Source organism: Gymnoscopelus braueri (assembly GCF_963280865.1).
Source record: "Gymnoscopelus braueri genome assembly, chromosome: 14".
In the NCBI taxonomy this organism is placed as follows: domain Eukaryota; kingdom Metazoa; phylum Chordata; class Actinopteri; order Myctophiformes; family Myctophidae; genus Gymnoscopelus; species Gymnoscopelus braueri.
Window position 1 is genome coordinate 37,566,448 of NC_137619.1, and position 24,121 is coordinate 37,590,568.

The window sequence follows — 24,121 nt, forward strand, 5'->3', positions numbered from 1 at the left end:
GCCACTTCTCAAGCCACTGGAGGGTTTTTAGGCATTCTCCTGCAAATTTTTACTGAATCTTTGTGTATCATTTTTAAATGTTCTTGTAAGTGAAAATAAACAAACAAACATACAAATAAAGACATACTTAAACAATTAAACTTTTTCAAAAACAGCAGATCTACATGCTTGTGTTAAGTGCCCAAATCCAGATTGGAGTCTGATTGGTTTTATGCAGTCTGAACAAGGCTAAGGAAAGTGATTCAAATCTGATTAGTAAAGATATGTTTCCATGTGTTTTTTTTGCAGTTCAGACTGCATGCAAACAATGCGACTCCAATCTGGATAATCGGGCTGGATTAGGGCTTCCAGTCTGAACAGGGCCTAAGGTATTCACAGATGTATGGTTACCTCAGCTTTGGCCCAGATCTTCCAGTCCAGTAGGACCTCGGAGAGGAGCCTGATATCTTGCACCACAGCGGTGGAGTCGGTGTCCAAACGAAACTGGCCATCTTCCCCCAGAGTCAGAATAGGCCCACTGCAACACCCATCCAGCAGAGTCTAGGAGGGAGACCACAAATGCACAGCCATTTTTTAATACACATTTTTTTATGCACAGTGCTTGTCAAACTTCATCAAAAACACTAAGCCCCAAACATGCTGATAGTTATTGTCTCTGTACTTTATGGAGTGCTACTTAGAGCTCTGTCAAAGCCAATGCCCTTCATTCCCCCTGAGAGATCCTGTCTCTATTGATCAAGCTCTGCCATTTGTTAAACTGACCAGCTCCACTGCGGTGGAAATAAATCTTGAACTCCTTCGGGACTGACGTAGGAGAGCAGCCCTCAGATCTTACAGCCCGCCGCATTAACATTCAGGCGCATTAGTGCTTTCAGTATTGTCTTTCACAATAAAATGTTTTGATGAGATAAACATTAAGTGATAAATTCAAACTGATGACAACGTGACTTTTCATATCCAATGTCAATCTACTTGAAAATGTATTATTTTGTAGTGAAAACAATTAAAATATGCAAATAGCCACTATCTTTAGAAGTGCAAGTAGCTTTCCATGTTTTCAATATGAATGTGTGTGGGAGTGTAAGCTGTCTGAACCCTAGTATCCCTATTCTGGGCATGGTAATAGTAGGTGAAACTTTGCAGAAAATAGCAGATCTACAAGCTCACGCCACAACATGAGATGTTGTGAGCTGTAGATCAGCTATTTTTGGCAAAGAGATTTGGTGTAGAGCGAAAAAAGGAGGGGATCATGCATAAACACCTGTGGTACGCCGGTCAACAAAGTACAGTATATAGGGTTAAAGTGGTTAAGTATGAATTATTGTGCAAGTATACGTATGCGTTTTGCTGTGGATTGGTGTGCTCAGTGGATGTGGCTCTGTGTACTGGATCTGAAAACCCAACACAGCAAACGAAACAAAACCAGAGGTGCCGTGTGTCTGTCTTAAATCCAATCATACAGATTCCATTTCAGCAAAACAACCATCAAACAGCTCGATTGCAACCACAGCCTCGGGGTCAAATAACAGATGGGTCAGAAAACTGCCTCCTAGTGGCACCACGGTCTCAGAGATGGAATAATTTTCATGGTACACAGGCCAGTTAATGTGCTCAACATCTAACCGCAGTATGCCCAGTTCAATACTTTCCTCAGCACTTGTATTGCATCGTCCGCCCTCTTCAACCTCACTGCCCTGTCTCAATAAAACAAAAGAATACCTTAAAAATAAAGCGAGGTTGGAAGAGATGTGAACCACCACTAGCTTGTGTGCAGCGCTGCTGCTTGGCACAACGCCAGGGAAGCCAAGAAGGTTTCTGGCATGTCGCTAGGCACCCAAAATAAATGTGCTTTGATCGTAAACATAGGCTACAGAACAATATCTTTTTCTTCCATCATATTTATCCATAAATCCACAAACCCTGGTCTGCCTGGGTATGTGTGTTTCTCTCTCTCAATCGGCTTTGCGGATTGGTTGAAAGTTAACACTTGCCCAAAATATGGAGATCCCCGAACTTTCCCAAGTTGGTGCGTCATTGAAGTAACAGACTGGCCTCCAAGTAGTCTGACAACAGGTACTTGTACTGCAATACTTCACTAAGTACTCGGACAATGGATACTGCAATACTACACCAAGTACTCTGACAACGGGTACCGCACTGGTACAAACAGTTGCTGACACACAGGCGTATATACAGTACACTTTGTTCAAGCAAACATAGGCAGGGATTAATACTTAATTAAGTAATAGGTTGCAATTGTTTTGATGGAAATGGGGAGGCAACTTGTAGATGTTAAATATATTACCTTCTTTAGAAGTATTTACTATCTCCACTGCAAAAACAACAAGCCTGGTACGTATCCCCACTACCTGTTTCCATCAGAGAATTCTCCCCCTCAAAACATAAAATTCACATTCAGAAACTTCCAAGACGAGTTTATCCTGCATTACATATTTACCTCTTACTTCACTTATTTTCAATGGTCTGGATTTCCCCATGGCACATTTCAAAAGTTCAAGTACAGTACACTGCGCCTGTTGGTTGGCGCCAGCCGTACTAGCACCGCTTCAGCGAGTCAAACTTACGAATCCATCAATCGCACTGCCGATAAACATTGATGTTGAAACTACACTTTATACCGTGTAAGACGACCAGTGTGCGCCAGATTGTTTGGCTCGTGCGGTCGTAATTTGGAACGTCTCACAGAATCACTTGGCTCAGACCTCCTAGAATTTCTAACAGCTTACACCACATCATTAATGACAGCGTTGTCAGTGAGCCGATCTACCGAGTATAAATGCCCGGAGCTAAGAGCCATACTGTAGCTTGTCTCATACAGTTTATGCTTAGCCACTTAAGCTCTATTTTTTTTAAATAGCGAAAACAGCCGATGCTCACAAAGAATCACATCGGCTATTTACTTTCGGAAATTGTGTAAAAATTCGAGCCAATAATAAAAGCCCAAAACAGGGACACCAGATTGAAAGTGGTTAGGAGTCTATAAGGGCCCTATTTTCAGCAGTGCCTATTATCCCTGAACTTCTTTGCCATTTTTTACTATTTTTAAAAACATTTTCAAATAGTTCAAATAGCCAATCTACAAGCTCACAACGTGTCGATGTAGATCGGCTAGTTGAACTATTTGAAAATGTTTTTAAAAATAGTAAAAGAAGGCAAAGATGTTTAGGGATAATGGGTAAGGCACCGGCAATAAATATATATTTTAAAAAATGGGTGAAAATATATGAAAATGTTTCAACATGGATATGATTATGACGATCATGCAAATAATAATTGCGATTAGACGATTATGTGATAATTGTGACAGGCCTGTGTGTACACAGTGGCAGTGCTCACACATGGCTAAACAGCGCAGAAACAAAAGTGTGCTCACGCTGTGACTCACTTTCAGCATGTGATATCCCACGACGCACTTGGACTTGATGAGAACCTGGTGGATCATGGAGTATCCATGGTAACGCTCCATCTCATGGATGCGATGTTGGTTGATCTTGGACAGGGACAGCAGCACCTGCAGGGCCAGGGCCTGAGTCTGCTCAGAGTCACTGAGCTCCACCGCCTGGAGGGTCCAAAGAGGGAGAAACGCACCAAAACACATTCAGTTTGGCCAACTAGGAACAACTGTATGCCAGCAATTAAAGTTTGTATAACTTCACGTCTTTAACCCAGTAAGACCGGGAACGCATCTGTGTTTTTTGATTTCTTTGGCTATATTTTTTTCAAATCTTTGACTATATTTTTTAAACCGAACATTTGTAACTGTCAAATGTCTCAACAAATGTCTTGATTTTTCTGAATAACTATTGTTGCTATATCAGTGGTGCTCAAACCTTTTCTTGTCAAGGACCCCCAAAATGATGTTTTTGGCCGCCGATGCCCATCAAAATGTGTTGTTCCAGGGACCCCCCAGAAACAAAGATTTGAGTTATAAATGTTGTTTAAAAAGAATATATGTATTCTAAGATTTGCACACATTTTCACTGTTTTTCAAAAATAGCAGATCTACAAGCTTGTAGATCTGCTATTTTTGAATAGCCAAATAAATCTTAAAATGACACAGATGCATTCCCCGTCTTAATGGGTTAACAACAACAAGTGAGTCACAGTGTTCCCGGCAATTCCAACGTGTTCTCTGGCAAAATTAATGTTTATAAATAAATATTTGTTCGAAGCAGCACAGCCTGGACATGAAAAAAAAAACGACTACAGGATACAGATTTGACAGTAAAAAAAAAGGGATATCCTTGCCTGTGCAAAGAGGTAGACAAAAGTTCCGGTGCCTCCAATCTTGTGCAGGACACTCTGCAAGCCCTGGGTTTCGGTGGGGAGCAAGGTCCTGAGAGCATGGGGCTCCAGCGCACCACACTGCACCTCCTTGGAACTGAAAGGACGCTGGGTGACCACCGTCTTAGCCTGGCCCTTCAGTCTGATGACAGGCTCATAGATGGTGTAGAGTCTGGGACTGCTTGGAGCATAGACCACCGCCAAACACTCCTGTCCAAAACACAAATGTTTAACAATAAGATATTTAAAAAAATCCAGAAAACTTTGTCATTAAACTCATCATTCATCTACTAAAAGGACTTTAATTGAAAAATTCATTCAATACCAATTCATAAATAAAGAAGAATCTGATTAGAGTAAAGGTCTCAAACATTTTCAAATCAAGGACCCCCAAATTAAAATATATATTGGCCACGGACCCCCCATCTGCAAATATTTTGTGGCAGGGAACCCCCATACAAGATTTGTGTTCTTGTGCATTTTTCTAAAACTTTAAGATTTGAAAATAGCAGATCTACAAGCTCGCAACGCGTCGTGAGCTTGTAGGCTATTTTCAGATAGCCAATACTGTGTGTGTGTGTGTGTGTGTGTGTATATATTATATATATATATATATATATATATATATAGGCTTAAAGTGGTTTAACTAATTTTGATGCTATATTAAGTCATTTTGCCGGGGACCCCCTGGAAGCCCTTCAAGGACCCCTAGGGGTCCCTGGATCCCACTTTGAGAACCACTGTATTAAATGTTTTTGCTTTAGCAGAAACACTGTTAAGAAGAGGAAATAAAGCAGCAATTTGCCTTTACACCCCCTTTATACTTAGTAACCTAACACTTAGTTGACCTGTACTTGGTCTGCTCTTTTTTCCCTCTAATTTGCATTGTAAGCTTGTAGATCTGGGTGAATGTTTCCCCCAAGAATAGGGACGCTAGGGTGCAGAAAAACAGATTACAAATGTAAAAGCCAATATGGGTAGCAGCAGAAACAAATGACTACAAAGTAAGATAATTATTGGCATTAGTGGGTGCAATATGCATGTACAGTACGTAATAAAAAGGACTTGCTTCCTTAATGATACATTTCACTGGGTAAATGAAGAAGTAGTGAAAACATGACAATGAAGAAGTAGTGACAACATGACAATACTGTCTCCTCTTTTTTCAAAACAAATTTCTAATGACGTTAATGGATGTTATGGTTTCATTGTGCAGTGAAGAGCACATATTTATTAATCTACTGTCTAATAAAAGTCAGAGCAATTACTCCATCATCATCATCAATATCATCCTCCTCCTCCTCCTTACAACGAGTGCTGTTGTATCCACGTCTTTGTTCTTCATCAGCAGCTCACGTACGTGTTCACACTTCAGTCCTTCCTGGGTGACATATTTGGAGAACGTAGCACTAGGTGTACCGTATTTGCAGGGCATAATAGAGGTGAGGTCAGGCCCACTGGCATAAAGGTAGAAGGCCTCCTCAGATCCTATTCGAGAACCTGAATAAGAAGTACACACAGGGAAGAGAAAACTGTAATGTGATCAGTCTCTTTTCACCCCAGAAAAGCAGGTGATAAGAGAGCTACAGTCTCTTTGTAGGCCAAAGCAGAACTTACCACTGCAGACTGCCAATGGCATTTTTGCAATGGGTTTTGGATAAGAAAATAATCTCTGAAGTAAACAAAGGCTTATGGCATTAACACATTTTGTTCCACACGATAATCTTCACAAATCAGCAAATGTATTAATTGCCTGTGTCATAAAAAAAAAAAAAAAAAAACACATTCATACTTAAGATAATAATTGTGTAATTTATGTTGTATAACAAAACAGGAAACTCTGTTAAGCTTATGTTTAAAGAGGCTAGAATGTAGCCTGACAGCGTGTCGCGGGTTCAAGTCCCGATCCCGACGACCTTTGATGTGTGTCACTCCACATCTCTCTCCCCATTTCCCGTCAGCCTACTTTCCCATTTATAATAAAGGCATAAAAAGCCACAAAAAAAAGCTCATAAAAGACAGACCTCATTTTCCGTCTGTCTGAATCAAAAAACCCAATGGTAAATAGCATTTGAAATCTGGAGGGAAACCAGTGCAAACTCACTTCCAGGTTTTAGCAATACAAACTGTAGCACTCTATTGGCCCTCTTATCATGATATTGTGGATATTATCGTTATCAGGCAGTCCATATTTTTTCACAGCAACAGCAAATAAAGGTAGGACGCAAAGAAAAGCGGAACATACAGTATGACTTCGATTCTAGCCCATGTATTACCAACACACAGTGTTCCCTAAAACAATAAAGTAACTACACAGTATTGCTTCATGCATAGCCAGTGAACCTATGGAGGTGGGAGGGTGCTCGTTCATACAGTATGTCAGTGGTTGCCAATCTTTTTATTTCAAGACCGAAAAAAGAAATTAGACGTTTACCCGGGACTCAAACTGGTGAAAATAACAGCTCTACAAGCTCACAATGCGCCGCTTCAAGCTGCGTTGTGGAGCTTTTAACTTTATACTTTATACTTTAAAAAAATATTATTTATGGAAATGATCCAATTTTGTCATTTTATTTATGAATATGGAATTGTTTTCGATTGATGAAAAGTTGTGATTTTTTTTTTTTATTAAATTTGTTTTAATCTTTTGAAATACGGTAGATATCTTTTTAAATGTAGGAAAACGGAAAAAAGGGGATATTTTGGATCCAGACCCACTGTTTGGTAAACAGTGCTGTACGTCATCTGTTAGGTGTTGATGATCCTCTGGTGCAATTAGCAGTCCTTGTTTTTCCAGAAGTTATGTGTTCCAACGGCAACAGAGGTTCACAGGTTCACAGGTTGAGAATGCCTGGCCGCGAGGCCATTCACGGCCAATTAGAGGCAACAAGGGAAGTGTTCTGTATGCCTGCCCGGGGAATGCCGAGAATCTACAGCATGCTGCATGCCACATTGGCAACAGCCTTGCAAAGAGACGCACAAGCAGACTGAACTTACAAAACAAAACGTCACCATGTACGTAGGCGGCAGCGTTTAACCACTTTCAACCGGCCATCTCTATTTTCTTTCATTATAGGCAAAAAAATCTTCAAAAGCTCTACAAGCCACAGGCTCGGCAAGCTCGCCACGCATCGCATTGCAATGCAGATCGGCTATTTTCGCGTGACACCATCATACAATTAAATAGGGCTAAAAGTGGCTAACATATCATGAGCATCACCTCTGAATTAAGACTGGAAAAGAGAGTTTAGATATTGATGGGCATGTCGAAAGGGATGATTTAAAAGAAGACAGAGGCATCCATTTACCGGCAGAGCGCACCATTGAGGCCCCATTGCAAAATAACTTAGGGGATTTAAGCCAGATGGCGAGCATGCACTTAAAAGGTATAAAAGGGGGATAGATCATGAAGGTGGCCTGAGGGGGATTAAGAGTGGGAGGGCTTATCATAGGCATGCTTCCAGCTAGAATAACACCAGAGGACTCCTACCATTGAAGAGAAGAACGGTGCCCATGTTCCAGTGACCTCCCTGCTTGAGCAGCTCTTCAGACGAGGGCATGCAGTGGCCCAGCATGCAGAACGTCTTGTTGCTGTCTGATGACAGACTTGACTTCCTGGGCAGCGTGTAGTCCAGAGACACCTCACACCTCCTGTTGTCCCCAACACACACACATTTTATTACAGTCAATTGGCAGTTAGATCAATAGAATTGCCGAATTAGCATCATTACGTTTTTCATTGTACATGTTATTGACTTTTATTTTTTGTTTAAGTCTGGCTTCACAACACTGTTATAAAGCACTCTATTATTATTAATATCATCAATTATTAGAGCCGGACCGTTGTATCGTCTGGCCGATATACAGGCCATTATTTGGTGGCATCGGAAATTATGCAGTCGATGTGTCCCAATGATTATGAATTAGGTGAAAAACTTCAAAGTGTTAAAAAATAGCAGATCTATACGCTCAAAACGTGTCACAACGTGATGTGTTGTGAGCTTGTAAATCAGCCAAAGTTATTTCCATTTATTTGTTAGCTTATAGGTTAATTCTTTATTGGAACAATTTTGATCTTTTTGACCAAAAATCTGTCAAAACATCGGTAAAAGGTGGTCTAGGACTCTCCAAAATCGGGATTTATTAAAATTGGTTGGGCTCTATTAATTATCAATATTATTATCAATCATTGTCATTATTATAATTATTATTAATCTCTTACTTGACTCCACACACCCAAACCACCAGACATCCATGGATGTTCTTCTTGCCCTCAGGTTGCTGGGTATAGGTAAGGCCCAGGTGCTGCCACGGCCCTGGCTTCAGCACACCCTCACCAGACTGGGCCTGGGCCAACAGGCCCGCTTTGATCTCATCATTCGGGTCTATACAAATCCTGAAGAAAAAGCCTGATTTGTTACATGCTGGAAGTTAAAGCTTAAGCAGTGAGACATATTAAAGGCCACTAAAGGTCAATTTATGCTTCAAGAGTCGTAAAAAGCCTTGCACACTCTAATTTGTTGGGAAGACAAAGTAAGCTCCGTTACCACGGAGATGCACGAGACCTCGTTCACTTCCTTGTTTACGTTTTGCGTCAACGCTGTTGACAAGTCGAAGACGATATAAATGCTCAAAACTCTGTTTGATGTTGTGAGACACGTAGTGCGACATGTCGTTCAACACGTCGGGCAAAGCATAAATTTAACTTCCATGCCGTTAAGTCAACAAGCACTACTAACTATAGTGTACTATACTAATGAATTACTAGATGTCACTGTAAATTCACACTGTTCACCACACTGAGTCTGTACAAAATGCGGCTGCTTTTGTGGTTTTAACACATGTCGCAGGTCACACATTACAACAGTGCTTGCTGCACACTGGTTACTCATTGACTGCTGAATCCATTTAAAAAAGATTTTAATCACATAAAGCCCTACAGGGGCTCGCCCCAATTTACATTATTTGAATTATTGTGCCCTCAGGACACTGTGAGATCTCTCAGGTCTTCTGACTAAAGCCTTCTATCCCTAAATCTATGCTAAAAACTATGGGTGACTGAGTCTTCACGGAGCCAAATCTATGGAACAACCTTACTCATTCTCTTGGCGATAAAGAAAGAATTCAGTTGTTTCTTTTCCGTTTTCATTTTTATGTCATGATTTATTTGTATGCGTTTTCATTGTACAGCAACTTGTTTTCTCTCTTGTTTTCTTTTGTTTATACCGTACACTTCTTATTGACATTTCAACCCACTCAGGCTCTCACCTGAATGTGAGTGATCCTGTGGAGAAGTCAGCCCACACTTGCAGCATCAGAGCCTTGGAGCCCATGGAGAGAATGTGAATGAGGCTCTCGTCCACTCTCCTCTGCCCGGCCTGGGGGGTACCCTGATGTGGTTCAGCTGTAGCGGCCTTCCCCTCCTCTGGAGAATCAACGACATGGATTCATATTGTTGCTGTCATGCAGAAACTTTCTATGAAAGTCCATTATAAGTTTGCAGCGTGTGGCAGTGGTCGGACTCGGCAGGAGTAACTCATGCGCAGTTTGATCATCCCATAGCTTGCGGTGCTGTAACCGTGGCGACGACAGATCCCAATCATCCCATAGGCCCAACGCAGAATCACTGGTGTTTACACAAAAATGCTAATAAACAGCTTACATTTTGGGAAAGTCGTCGCGGTTGTGTGCATATGCTAATGGTCAATGCCTGTGTGCAAGTTCAGATCAATTGCTCAAGCCACCGAGGAGAACCCTGCTGAACACAGGTTTTGATGACAGAATTCCTTGATGACAGAGGTTCCCTTTGATGACAGAGGTGTCCTTAATTATAGTAGGATTATTACTTCAAATTGTTATGTTTTTTTTTCTTTATAAATTAGAGACCTTGTAGATCGGCCATTTCCGCTATTTTCGATAGTGAAAGTGGTTAAGGTATGTCCTTCTGTGGGTTTAAAAAATATTTAACCAATGAAAAGAATTATGCTTGTGACTAAATAATAACACATTGGATCCATCGGAACACAGGTTATTTTTTCCATTTACTGAAAAGTTTTGTATCAGTAGGTTTCCACCCGACAGCGACAATATGTATACAGAGAGAGACATCAAACGTGGGCCAGAGAAGTATCTCACGAAGACCGCGTCTTACCTTTGTCTTTATCCGCGTCCTTTTCCTCGGGCTCGTCCACCCTCATCCAAATGGAGGCGCTGAAGCCGCTGGCCATGTGGGGCCAGCAGTTCTGCCCCACCAGAGGCAGATGGAGCGGGGCGACGTGCCAGGGAGAGGTGCGCAGGTGGCTCGGTCGCGACTCGCCGTCCCCGTCCCTACGGCCGGGGGACAGTTTGCCCCTCCAGAGCAGTCCCACGCCTTTGCCCCCCGCAGCGCTGCTCTGTCTGGAGCCCGGGGAGGCTCCGCCCGGCGTGGAAGCCCCGAGGACTATGGGAAAAGACAGGAAGTGAAGAGGCTCCATTTCCATGTTGGCTTCCACGATTTGCAGGATGCCCTTCAGTAGGATCTCCTGGCAAGCACACGAGGAAGACAGGAGGTTAGAGGTGAACGGCTGACTGTCGTTTATTCATTTTTAAAATGATTTATTAAATATGAATGAGCAGTGGGTCTTCTACACACGGTCAAACTCTGAGTGTAAGAACGGACCTGTAAGGGTCAGATACAAAATGTTATGCCAACACTCTGGATTTTACTTTGTGCACATCAACTTATGAATTCAGTCGACTTCGTGGATCCTATTTTTCAGTCAAAGGGAATAAAGAACTATCTGGTGTACAATGCGTGTGTGTGTGTGTGTGTGTGTGTGTGTGTGTGTGTGTGTGTGTGTGTGTGTGTGTGTGTGTGTGTGTGTGTGTGTGTGCATGTGCACTGATGGGTGCTCTCCGCAGCCCGCAGTCCCACTCCCACTTAAGTGTTAAAAATGTATATCGGACCACCCTATGGCTCGGCATCAAACCTCAAGTAACCCAGAGAGACTCCATAGCATAGAGATCAATAGCAAGTAAATATTACAGAGGTCTTGGCATGATGACATGCTTCTATATGTATTATTCACAAACAATACATACAGGCATCTAGGAGACAGCACAGGCAACATGCAACACTATCACAGCCTATGTTAAACCTGATTAGTACTTGGTTATATCGTGTCTCGCAACGATAATAGCAGATCATGGATTTTGAAAAGTAAGCCATGCTGCAATACACTGCCTTCTCTATGATATACTGTACAGTAAATCCACCTCAGGAATGGATACTACCCGCCGCAATGCAACATGTTATGAACTTGTAGATCGTCTATTTTCACTACTTGTCATTATGAAAGTATATAGCGCTTACGTGGACCGAGTAAAACATTTTCAGAAGATCCTAGATCTTGAAGATCTGCTACCACCCCTGTCCTCATTTCTAAAAACAGTTGGCTGGTTGTCAAGATTCAAATTAACAACAGGTCTGTGGTAATAACTAGTTAGCATCACATTGGCTTCTGACACATCAGTGCTAATTATGAAGTGAAGACAGCCCAGGAGAGCACTGCTGCATGTGTTGATGGCTTCTCAGGATCGAGGCAGAGTGTGTGTCTGATCATCTAATCATTACAGCAGCACAAATTATGTTCAAGATTTTTAACATATTGAAGGCGCAAATGTTATGAACTTAGGATGAACACTATGAGCCTTGGTCAATAGTGTAACAACAGTGACGGTAAGCCAACAATGTCAACAAAGTGACAGAAAAATAGCAATATGAATAGTCAGCATTAAGCCAACAGTGTTGATTGTTTAGTGAATGATAAGGTTTGCCATTTACCGTAGGAGGGGTTTTCTCCAGGAAGAGCAAAATCAACAGGGCCAGTTCCTCGGCTGTGATTCGCCGGATCACCATGGCAACCAGCAGCTCCACTAGGACAGTCTGGCAATCTGGATAGACCAATGAAAAAATGATTACGCAATAACACCTCACTCAGTCACACAGGCACGCAACACATACAGAAACACTAACCAACAGAATGTAACATTCTCCCAGTCAGACAGAGTGTTCCTTCTAAACTATTAATCTCTCACAGCCAGTAGAGCCAGCATGAGCCCTTGTTGTTGGTGGAAAAACTAAACAAAATAACATGCATTCAGAATGGACCACCACACAGATAGAGAGAGAGAGAGAGAGCAAGATAACTTTATTATCCACTGCTAGAAATGTCTCTTTGGCTTCACCCTGGTTGCAATTCTTTTCAATTAAATCAAAAAGAAGAAAAAAATAAGTTAACTAAAACAGAGGATGAGATCAATATGGATTAGAAACATTGGGCCCGATTCACTAAGCTGTTTACACCCATATTTTGAGTGTAAACAGCTTTTTGGTCTTAAGTGGGGGCGTGGAGCAATGCCAAGGATCTTACATATGAACGCACCTCTGAAATTCAGGCAAAAATGAGGAACAACTGTGATCCGCACATATCAAGGATTTACACACCCCTTTGTGCACTTCGGTTTTTGCTTAAAGAAAATACACCCTCCTTTAGTCACTTTATTTACACTGATATTTAAAACCAGCTTAGTGAATCGGGCCCATTGTTTCCATATTGTTTATCAAATGCTACCCAGAACGATAAATGTTTTTTTTTATATTTCTTGTTTTAGCCATTCTTTTAGGACTTCTCACAGTTACTAAATACAGTACTTCTGTATATGTGCACATATTCAAGTTTATTCCCATAGAACTGGTGAATAATGACATCCTTCAATAACATACAACCCATCCAGCCACTTTTAAAGGCAGTAATCATTGACAGGGCCTGTTCCATTTTTTAAATGCCAGTTGGCTTGTAAAGTAAAACAAGTGGCTGATGAAGTCCATCAGTAAATGTGGCTGGTGGTGGACAAAGTATTCAGGCTTTCTGTCCTGCAGAAAAAACAACAACAACAACAAATAAAATAAACCCAAACAATAAGACAAACCTGTCAAGGAGGGGTCTGTTTGGCTGAGGATGTTGTGGAAACCAGAAAGGATGGTTTTGACTCCGCCCTGTGTGGACCATAACATGTGTCATCCATAAACTTACAACACAGCTGGGAGGAGACGTGCAAGTAAAGACAGAATGATTTAGCAGTGAGGAGCTGAGGAGGAGAGGGGCAGGGACGAGAAGGAGGAGGGGAAGAAGAAGAAGAACTTGAAGAAGAAGAATAAAAAAAAAAGGATAAGGAAAAAAACCTGGTCGTAGAGGAGGGAGGCGTTGTGAGGGTTGGCGCGCACCGCCCCCAGCAGGCTGTGGAACACGTGCTTCAGAACCTCCAGGTCCGGCGAGCCAGCAGCGAGCAGCTGCAGCTCCATGATGCAGATCTCTGGGAAGAGCAGCACGCCACGCCCGGGGCCCTCCCCTGCTTCCCCGAACTCGTGCAACACGTCGGATTCCGCCTTCACTCCTGCGACAGGAACCACAGACACCACAGCGTTGACGTCCATACAATAAACAAATAAAAAAATCCCCCCAAAAATAAACCCTTGAAACAGACACACACACACACGTAACGACCCCCCCCCCAGCACAGCATACGTTCTGTGCATACAAATGTACACGTACGTATGTCGTATGTGTCGTCCCGCAGTTAGGGGCCTCCCATGCGCAAGCCACAACCTTCAATCTCGGAGCGCAGCCCATAAAAATGAATTAGTTTCTGTCTTCTGCCTTTCCAACAGCAGCATGGGAGTCCCCTCATGATTTACAGGAGTGCAGCCCAGGCAGGCTCTCACGCGGCTTCTGGGACGTGCCTTTATTAATGAAGCTTGCTTGGTCTCCCTCTCTCTCTCTCCCTCCCTCTTTCTCCCTCCCTCTCCTTCCCTCTTCCTATGTACTCTCACAGAGCTAGCTAGCTTCCATGTCGCACACATTCAAATATATAAAGCACTGAGTAAATAATTCTACAAAGAAGTTCAACGACGCCCAACATAGTTATCCGCCTTATCAGCAGCTCTCATTTTTGCAGTCAATTGAAATGGCCCTGTGTTCGGTCCGGGGCTCAAATGTGCTCTCCGGAAAACAATTGCTCAACTGGTCGTCCGGTGTATTCTGCTCTACTCCAGGGAAATAAATCCAATTTGGATTCCACGAATCAATCCAATGTACTATTTACAAGGGGTTATCCAAGCGAAAAATTTTAACACATTTACAGTGCCATTGCGCGGCGAAATACCAAGGATAAACAAATTCTGAAAATGTCAGCCTAGGTGCTCATCTGCAACTTACTTGACAAAATTGACCGTTGGCTACACTGGGGATCAATGAGCACTGACTGAGGCTGATACACAATAAATGTTCAGAATCAGAGTGAAGGGGAAAGAAGATTTGAGGTGTGTACTGTATGTGCGTCTGTGTGCGCATGCAAGAATACTACTTAAGTCACAAGATTCAGCTCATGAGGCTGTAGAGTGCAGGAACCTTACATCATCTAAAGGGGAAACAAAGAGTCCATTCTGAAGAGATTAAAACATAATAGAGGGGGTAATAAGGACAGAGTCTTAACCAAACCCACAGAGCAGAAAGGAGAACAGAGCTGACCAGGGAGGGGGTCACCGGCCACGAGAAGAAACCACACACCACGCATTTTCTGCCCTGTCATTCGCACACACTGTAAAACTAGCCGCTCGTGGTCAATGCCACGTGTCTTGCGAAGCAGACAAAATTATTCTGTCATGCTGTGTCGTCCAGGAAGCTACTCATCTTTGCCAGTCCGGACGTTGTTTAAGCCTCATACTGTACTATACCACCGAGTGCTATTTTGTCCTAGGAGTACAGATAGGTTGACAGATCATCTCAGTGGTGGGAGAGAATACGCTTTTAACGGTTTCCCAGGGCTAAATCATTAGCCGCTTAAGGGGTTGAGTCATATACACAACATTTCAATCCATCAATCTCCAAGACCGCTGAACTCTGTCTCTGATGTAAACAACTAGCAGACGGGGGTTGAGGGCAAGAAGCAAATGAGAGAAAATAGCCTCAGGGAAGTAAACAAGAAAGAAAACTACAACACAATTCAAACTGTGAAAGCGTAAGACTAAGAAAAAAACGAAAAATATACGACACAAAAAATAAAAAATAAAGCAAATGGTACAGAGGAGGACAATAATGTCTGTTATATGACACCAGTATAAAATGGATTTAATAAGAGCAGTGAGATGTATAGCTACGGTATGGATACTCCGGAATGAACAAATACAAGTGTGCGAGAGTGTGTGTGGAGTTTATATGTGCAGTGCTGCATTCTAATGTTAATATCTAATGTTGTTCTTCTGTTTTAATGCTATTTTATTTTTAATGGTCATAAACAAATAAATGTGTTACTACTATTGTGTGTGTGTGTGTGTGTGTGTGTGTGTGAAGGAGTGCAGTGGCACCGTACCTTCTTCCTGTTTAGCCATGTCCTCAGGGTTGCTCTCGCTGTCAGCGTCGTAGCCTTCCTCCTCCCCAAGGGGCTTGACGCTACAGCTCTGCCCCTCGTCTACCTCTTCAGACAGGTCCCCCGCTGGGGCCACGCTCTCCACCGACACCTGCAGCTTCTTACCGATGGAGAGAGGGGGAGGGGGAGGGAGAGAGAGAGACAGAGAATGAGAGAGAGAGAGAGAGAGAGAGACAGAGAATGAGAGAAGCACAGAGGTGATACGTAAGATGTCTGAAAGCAGAAGTACTTGGAGTTTGCTGTGTATTGCAACACAATACGATCCACTGAATCCGATCCCTGGCCATTAAAGCAATTTGCAAAATGACATAAATTTAATAAGAGCTTACCCCATTCTGTAAAGGGAAAGACAAACTGTCTCTCACACACCAACGCAGCGCAAACTATCCTTCTTTGTTTTGTTTTTAACCATACAGTCAGAATCTAAAACTTGACCAAAAACATTATGCTACACTACACTCAGCAGGACAAGCAACAGTTCTCCAGTTGCAGCAGAAGAATGGCGAAAAAATGTTTTGAATTAATACAAAATTACAAGATTTTTGTCATAAGACGGTATCAGCTGACTTATGAGGCATTCCACAGCCATTCCCATCACTGTGTAGTCATCATGGACAAATGTGCAAACATGCGCACGCACTGAATTGAACCCTAGGAAATGGCTGAAAACATCCCAGGTTTAACAACTGTAATAATCTCCCCTTTTTGGACTAGCATTCAGACATGGAAATGACAGTTGAGCCCCAGTCCGTTAAATACACACATTCTGTACACACACAAAGTAAGGAGCAACAAGGTATGTATTCATAATAAATGATAATCGAGTAAACTTATAGGCTAAATCACTCACTGAGGGAGAACTAAGCTTCCGAGAATTGGGGATGGGGATCAGTGAGCATAAATCCGTTATACCTAAATCCTCAATGTTGGAATTGGCTTAATTACACAGGCATAATAACAAATGATTTATGGAAAACCCATCTAAGGCAGGAGTCACCCACTAACGGGCAGACAATAATTATAGTGTGACCTTCAGCCAAAACGTCTTCAACCCAGAAAATAAAAAGATCAATTATGTTGTCTACTATGCCATAATGATTTTCATGGATAAAGCAAGCAATTTCAACCAAAATGTCAACCTTTCTTCCCGCGAAACCAGTTTTCTTCCTTTGAAAATAGGTTTCTAAAGGAAAAATAAATAGACACACTTCAAACTACCGGTAGTTGGAACACTGCTGTTCACACAACCTCAAGGCCCAGACATCCTACATAACCGGCCTGGCTGTTGGTTGTTTGAAACTGTAGCACTCATCTACACTCTGCTCAAACCACTGAGCAGTGGTGTAAAGTAACTAAGTACATGTACTCAAGTACTGTACTTAAGTCAAATTTTGAGGTATTGTTTTACTTTACTGGAGTATTTCCAATTTTCAGTACTTTTAATTCTACTCCACTACATCTCGGATCCAAATATTGTACTTTTACTCCACTACAATTATTTGAAAACTTTAGTTACTTTGTAGATTTTGATTATTATTACAAAACATACAGTAACTACTTCAGTCCTATATAGATTTCGTCCCTTTGAAAATAGCCGATCTACACAATGTGTCGCGATGCGACACATTGTGAGCTTGTAGATCTGCTATTTTCAAAAGATCTTTATACATTTGAAAACTTGAAATGGGACATTCTGTATAATGAGTGCTTTTACTTTTGGTACTTTAAGTACATTTTGATACCAATACTTTTGTACTTGTACTCAAGTAAATGTTGAATTCCGGACCTTCACCTGGAGTATTTCTACATTGCAGTATTGATACTTTTACTTAAGTAAACCACCACTGCTAAGGACAGGAACTTTACCCCTGCGCCACCCAAGCACCCTTGAAGCAGCATAGTTTTAACTTAAGGTGGGCTTAACGATTGACTGATCGAATACTTTATTAGTCTGCAAACAGTACAGCAAGTACAATTACGCGAGCAATGCCAAAAGGATAACACAAAAAAGCCTTGATGGATGGCTTAAGTTGTTTCCCTGATCACCTGGAAGTTTGATCTACAATATTAGGGAAATCTGGTAATTATGTGGGTAGTAATGTAAAGTATTCATGACTTGAAGTAAATGGTCTAAACATGCAATAACACCGGTATGGCCTTTTAAATATTGATTTATGTTGGCAGTATCTAATGTTGTGTTATAACTACCACATATCTACCTTACGAATCAAATCGCAATCCTGGTCTGAAATCGTTCCGTCCTGATATATATCGTCGCTACATAAAATCTTGTATCTTCATACATCATCGTTTTCTCATAAATGAATGCCTGATTTTATACTTCAAGGTATGACATTGTACAAAAGAAGTGAACAAATAGTGAAAGTAGCATATCTACAAGCCAACAGCGCGTCGCATGATTGCAACGCGCTGTGAGCTTGTAGATCTGCTATTTTTCTTTATTTGAACTCTGTCTGTGGGTTTTATACATATTTACCGGTAACCAATGAAAAGTATTAAAAAGACCTTGTGAATAAATAATAACTGCATCGGGTCCATCGGAACACAGGTTATTTTTCCTGTGTCCTGAAAAGTAACTTATTTTTTTACATACAAGATTTCCGCCCGACAGCGACGATACGTACTGTATCCGGTTATGTATTTATTTATGCATATGCATGCCGCTGCCTCTCCCAACTCAAGTCAGAGCTTACCCGATCTTGCTTGTCCTCTGGGAGATCAGGGCAAGAAGACACTTCAGCCAGGGCTACTCTCAACAGAGAATCAAACAGAGGCACGGCCAGGTCAGAGTTCACCACCCCAGAGCGAGAGAGCTGGTCTCTGACTTCACACAGGGTCTCTTCCACTGACTGGAGCTGTAAGGGAGGGGAGGGGAGAGACAGACAGTGGTGGAAAAAGTACTCAAATTAATTACTGTGCTTAAGTAAAAGTATCAATACTGCAATGTAAAAAATACTCTGTTACAAGTAAAAGTCCAGAATTGTACAAAAAAAAGTACAAAAGTATTGGTATCAAAGTGTACTTAAAGTACCAAAAGTAGAAATGAATCATTGTGCAGAATGTCCCATTTCACAAGTTTTTCACAAATGTATAAAAATCATTTGAAAATAGCAGATCTACAAGCTCACGACGCGACGCATTGTGAGATTGTAGATCGGCTATTTTCAAATGGCCAAAATGTATGTTTTGTAATATCTAAAATCTACAAAGTAACTAGCAACTTAAGTTTTCAAATAATTGTAGTGGAGTAAAAGTACAATATTTGCCTCTGAGATGTAGTACAGTACAGTACTTGAGTAAATGTACTTAGTTACTTTACTTTACACCACTGGAGAGAGACATTCCTAATCATGCTGGAGTCAAAATGTTACCCAGGGGTCGACAGGAGCGTACAATAGACAGTTTCATCCAAAACGTTCTCATGTTGCTAGGAGGCAAACACTGGGACCCGTGGTCAGCTATCGCTTGGTTAATATTATCTTGTGATTATCATCTTGTGGCCAAACACATTGGCTATTAAATTAGCTTACACATTGAAAGGGTCAGGGGGAGAGAGAAGGCCACAATATCACTTCTCCAGTATGTTTTTTTCCCCCTCACCATAGTAACTAGCAGACGTTAAACAGTAGCTAGGTGTAGGTAAGATAACAACTGACCAGCAAACAAAATGCTTTTTTTAAATGTTGTATCCAGGAAGCAGGAGGGAAATCCCCATCGGTTGGAACATTCACCGGAATACTGATATATTATTGATTTCAGCTGTTACAATTCCAAACATGCAAACATGACCCGCTTTAATTACTTCTGTCTATACTAGTAGCTTAATGACTAGTATTAAAATTCTTTTGTCTTTTTTATGTCCAATGTATTTGTATTTAAGTTCTTAAAGTTAACATAAGTATAGCTAAATGCATTTGAAATTTTAAAAAAAATTGCTTTTCAGGATTCCAATTCAAAAATAGCAAAAACAAAATCAGGATTCCAATTCAAAAATAGCAGATCTACAAGCTCAAAATTGCGACACATTTTGAGCTTGTAGATCGGCTATTTTTGCAACTTTTGTGTGACATAGAATGGCGAAGTACGGCATTAATTTACGAAAAAGGTTAAAATACAGAGATAAGAGGTGTCTGCCCGACAATATATGCAATGTGGCCCTCTGGAGTGAGTGTGGAAATATAGTGGCCCTCTACATCATCAAAGTTGCCCGCCCCTGCTATAGTGAGAGCTCAACATGAGCTTCATGAAGAATGAAATAATTATACCTGAAAGGATAGTTCCGGCTCAATCCTCTGCAGGGCTGAGTTAGCGCTGTGTAGACATATGGCCAACAGGGCCTCAAGGAGACGAATGCTTTGCAGGGGCCATTCCTCCTCTAGCTTCTTTGCTGGATCTTTGGTCTTTCCTTCTGCTGGGCCAGTGCTGAGATTGTCGGTCGTGTCGAGGTTTGTCTCCTCCACCCCCAGTGAGGTAGTGCCAGGCTCAGCTGGAGTCATGACGGGTGCAGGGGATTCGGGAATAGACGGGCTGGCCTTGCCCTTGCCATCTCTCTTCTTCTTGGCCTTCCCGTCCTTGGTCTTAGAGGTCAGTTTCTGAATAACCATGGCCATGAGACGCGAGCACACGTCCAGGCCTCCGAGCCTGAAGAACTGCCTCTGAAACATGGGGCTGGCCAGGTAGATCCAGCGGCACACAGACCAAACGTCCGCTGCCCGGCGCACTTGTTCTTTGGAGGGCAGAGCCACGCTGTCTGGCGACAGGCAAGGCAACCGCCCCCCGAGCGGTTCACTAGCTGTGCTGTCGTAACCAGACGTGTCCTCGGAGTCGTTGGCCGAGTCGCGGTCGGAGTCGGCCTCCTTGCTGACACAGAGGAAGGCCACACACAGGAATAGGTTGATGGTATTGAGGTGCGTCTCTGCCCGGCCACGCCCCGGCGCAGCCCCCGGCCCGCTCCTGCCTCTCTGGCGGGGGCACGCCTCCTTCAGGCCTTCGTAGAACTTGCTGAGACTCTGCGGGCCATCTCCGCCACTCCGGGACCCCAGTTCCTCGGCCAGGCCCAGGATGGCCTCCCTTTCCTGGGCATCGGCACTGTCCAGTTCCTGGAGTATTCCGTCAGCCTGCTGGTCGCTAACACCTAGTATCAGGGTCTCGAACACCTTCAAAGCCCAAGAACGTGTCTGGTCTAGGTAGATGAGCTCCGTCACTTGGTTCAGCCCATTACAGCTGATGAAAAGGTCTCTGATCACCCTGCAATGCAAACATCAAAGACTAATTAGAATCAAAGCTGAAGACGAGGAGACATCAGGTAGCAATTATTTCACTAAGTGTGAAATAATTCATAATTTTTTAACTACTCTAGCATTTTCCAATAACACAAAAGCCAAGCTGACATTTTTTTGTTTAGAAAAAATCACTTCAACGGCATATTGTGTAGTCTGAACTGCTGTTAGTTACACTCTCAAAATTGTATTAATATTGGTTGCTGGAAAAAAAACTAATTTGGTCTCATTGTATTTCATACTTGGTGCTACAATAAATGTGATTTGTTTTTCTCATTCACTGCTTCTCCCACTGAATTTCTTTAGCCCTTTTCTATTATTTTGCTACATTACATCCAGAATAAATTCATGTCTGAGTTTTTCAGAATAATCCCTCTCTTCATTATTTTCCCTTTATCAGAGGAACAGAAGTACAGCATGAAGAAGAAACCATTAGCCTAGATAATTAATGCTAACAGCAGAATGAATCACCAGCACTCACTGAAATGTCCTTTACATTACATCCAGAATATGTACTTAAATAAAAGGACATTTCTGTGAGTGCTGGAGATTCTGCTGTTTGAATGAACTCTTCTGAACCGTGCACTTGGTAAAGAGACTACTTGTTCAGACTGGAGTTGTGCTCGCATTCTCGAAGTTACATGAAAATGTGGTGGAATTGTGTGATGCAGATAAAGAGAAACATACATGCAGAGGCAGGAAAGGTCAGCACATGACTACTACAGGAATTGATGCTTTATTGTGACAGGGGGTACTATGGCAGCAACAGGAAACAGTGAAGAGAGTAATTTTCCTATTGGTGCTCCACTTCACTGTTTTGGAATCATTGGTCACATGTTGCAATTTGATCGGCGTATAGTCTGGTATGTGACTTCTTTTGGCTCTCTGTTCACCCGTCATTCATGTGGCTCCAGCTTATATTTCATCTCCTTTCTCATTAACTGGTAATAAGCTTTTAGGTTTGTGTGCTGTGTGACATAGATGTGCTAAAATTAAGAACACTTTGTTGTAAGAATAGATTCAATCACTTAAATCGCTTCCTGGGAAATTTATTAAAATACCCCACCTCTTTTTAAATCATACCTAAGGCTTAATTAATGCAAATGCACCCTTTTTTGTTGTTGAAATTATTAAAGCCTTTCCACAAGTATTTGACTACATACAGTAACTGTCAGTATATAAACATTATGGATACGAGTCTGCTGAAAGGGAGCCTGCAGACTGGTATATCAGAACCAGGCCTACAGTAGGCTCTGTATTTCTGGAGATGTGCAACCTCGTTTAAGGATAACCTGACACTCGAATGCGCTCGAATGCGCTCGAATGCCCCACCTGTTGAAAAACAGGTAGGGCGAGTCTCCGCCACATTTATCAACAGCGGACAAATCCTAACGCTAGAATTGACAGGGTACACCTGCTTGATAAATCCCACGTGAACGTAAGCTGATTCCTGGGCTCAAATTTAAGCTGGTCTGTACGTTCCATTGATAAATGATAAATGAAACCTGATTGCCCGGACATTTTCCAGTGTTCATACGAGAAAGGGCCTGGTTTTGTAATGTTTCCCTCTGCATAGTCGCAGGCAGTTTAAAAGGGAAACGAGTGCCTTTTCAAAAAAGGTCTCTCATGTAACATTTGGCTATGAAGAGCTTGAAAGTTTGTCAAAGCCAGCAGAGAGTTGAAAAAATTAGGAAATCAATTGGCCTGCTACAGACTCAACAGACTCAGCCGATTCCATTACCACCAATCCCAGATCAAATTAATATGGCCTTAATTCTTTCCTCATTTAAACGAGGAAAGAAAGTTCTCTTATAATCAGCTAACTTTATAGGGTTATAAAGAGTACATCCTTCATCATTATAAAGTACATCCCTTTGCAACAGACTATCCATGATCAAAGTAAGTCGCATAAACCGTCAATAATGTAACCGTCTCGCCTACTTGACAAAAGTTTGTGATCAATAATTTAACAGCATCAATTAGCAATGACTCGGAGAGACGGATCTGATGACAAGCAATGTTGGAATGGACAAGAAGACTGACCCTGGCCTGGCTAATTATACACTTGGCTCATGTGAGAGCACATCAGCAGCAGCAGTAGTATCCAATATTCTTCAACTGCCTTTTCTAGCTACACACCATGAAACTCAAACAATGATTAGACTAAAGTGACATGTCATTATTAATTCAATGGTCACAGTATATTATAGTCGACGTTCACTTTGACTTGTTCTACGAGAAATGATATGAAGGTGTGTTTTTGCCAAAGGCGAATTTGAGTACTGTACTTGAGTACAATTTTGAGGTTTTTACTTTACCAGAGTATTTCCAATTTTCAGTACTTTTACTTCTACTCCACTACATCTCAGAGGCAAATATTGTACTTTTTCTCCACTACAATTATTTGAAAACTTTAGTGACTACTTTGTAGTCTACTTTGTAGATTTTGCTTATTATTACAAAACATACATTAACCACTTCAGCCCTATATACATCACGGCCATTTGAAAATAGCCAATATACAAGCTCACAATGCGTCGGAATGCAGTTTGTAGATCTACTCTTTTCAAAAGATTCTTATACATTTGAAAACTTGTGAAATGGTACATATAAATAGGCCAAATCAGGCTGCTTGTAAATGTCTGCCGTAAGTTGATACTGACCAGTTACTTAATTAGTTCTGAGTAAATATTGTAGTTGTAAGGATGTGTATGCGCTTGCTAACCAGGGCCCAGCAATTGAGTTCCTACAAACACCTTTTCTAAACACCTCAGGACTATTTGCCTTCAATTGGCACCTCTACTGCTGTACAATGTTTATTCTGTTGATAATGTGTTGCTGTTTTTATTGCTTGGTTATTTGCCGCTTTTAACGTGTCTGTAAAGCACTTTGTAACTTTGTTTAGAAAAGCGCTATACAAATAAACTCATCATCATTAATATCACTATTTAAAATGTTCAAGTCTTAACAAAGTTGATGGAAACGTTACTGCCTAAGTTTGGCAAGATTGGCTAGCCAGCACAAACATTCAAAACGGCAGCAATTCTGCA

The 24,121-nt window shown here is 41.7% G+C and overlaps 1 protein-coding gene across 4 annotated transcripts in view; it reads right to left on the reverse strand.

The window, feature by feature from the left end:
* Window positions 1-24,121, reverse strand: part of lyst (lysosomal trafficking regulator) — an 86,687-nt gene that overhangs the window by 34,448 nt on the left and 28,118 nt on the right. For all 4 annotated transcript variants that reach the window (XM_080450437.1, XM_080450436.1, XM_080450439.1 and 1 more), the window contains 14 exons: window positions 20,058-21,039; window positions 18,486-18,647; window positions 15,715-15,871; window positions 13,529-13,740; window positions 13,276-13,342; window positions 12,128-12,237; window positions 10,457-10,826; window positions 9,574-9,730; window positions 8,528-8,701; window positions 7,796-7,956; window positions 5,615-5,805; window positions 4,270-4,515; window positions 3,407-3,580; window positions 391-540 (listed from right to left, as the gene is read on the reverse strand). In XM_080450437.1, coding sequence (XP_080306563.1) covers window positions 391-540; window positions 3,407-3,580; window positions 4,270-4,515; window positions 5,615-5,805; window positions 7,796-7,956; window positions 8,528-8,701; window positions 9,574-9,730; window positions 10,457-10,826; window positions 12,128-12,237; window positions 13,276-13,342; window positions 13,529-13,740; window positions 15,715-15,871; window positions 18,486-18,647; window positions 20,058-21,039 — 3,313 coding nt within the window. The remainder of the gene's footprint in view (window positions 1-390; window positions 541-3,406; window positions 3,581-4,269; window positions 4,516-5,614; window positions 5,806-7,795; window positions 7,957-8,527; window positions 8,702-9,573; window positions 9,731-10,456; window positions 10,827-12,127; window positions 12,238-13,275; window positions 13,343-13,528; window positions 13,741-15,714; window positions 15,872-18,485; window positions 18,648-20,057; window positions 21,040-24,121) is intronic.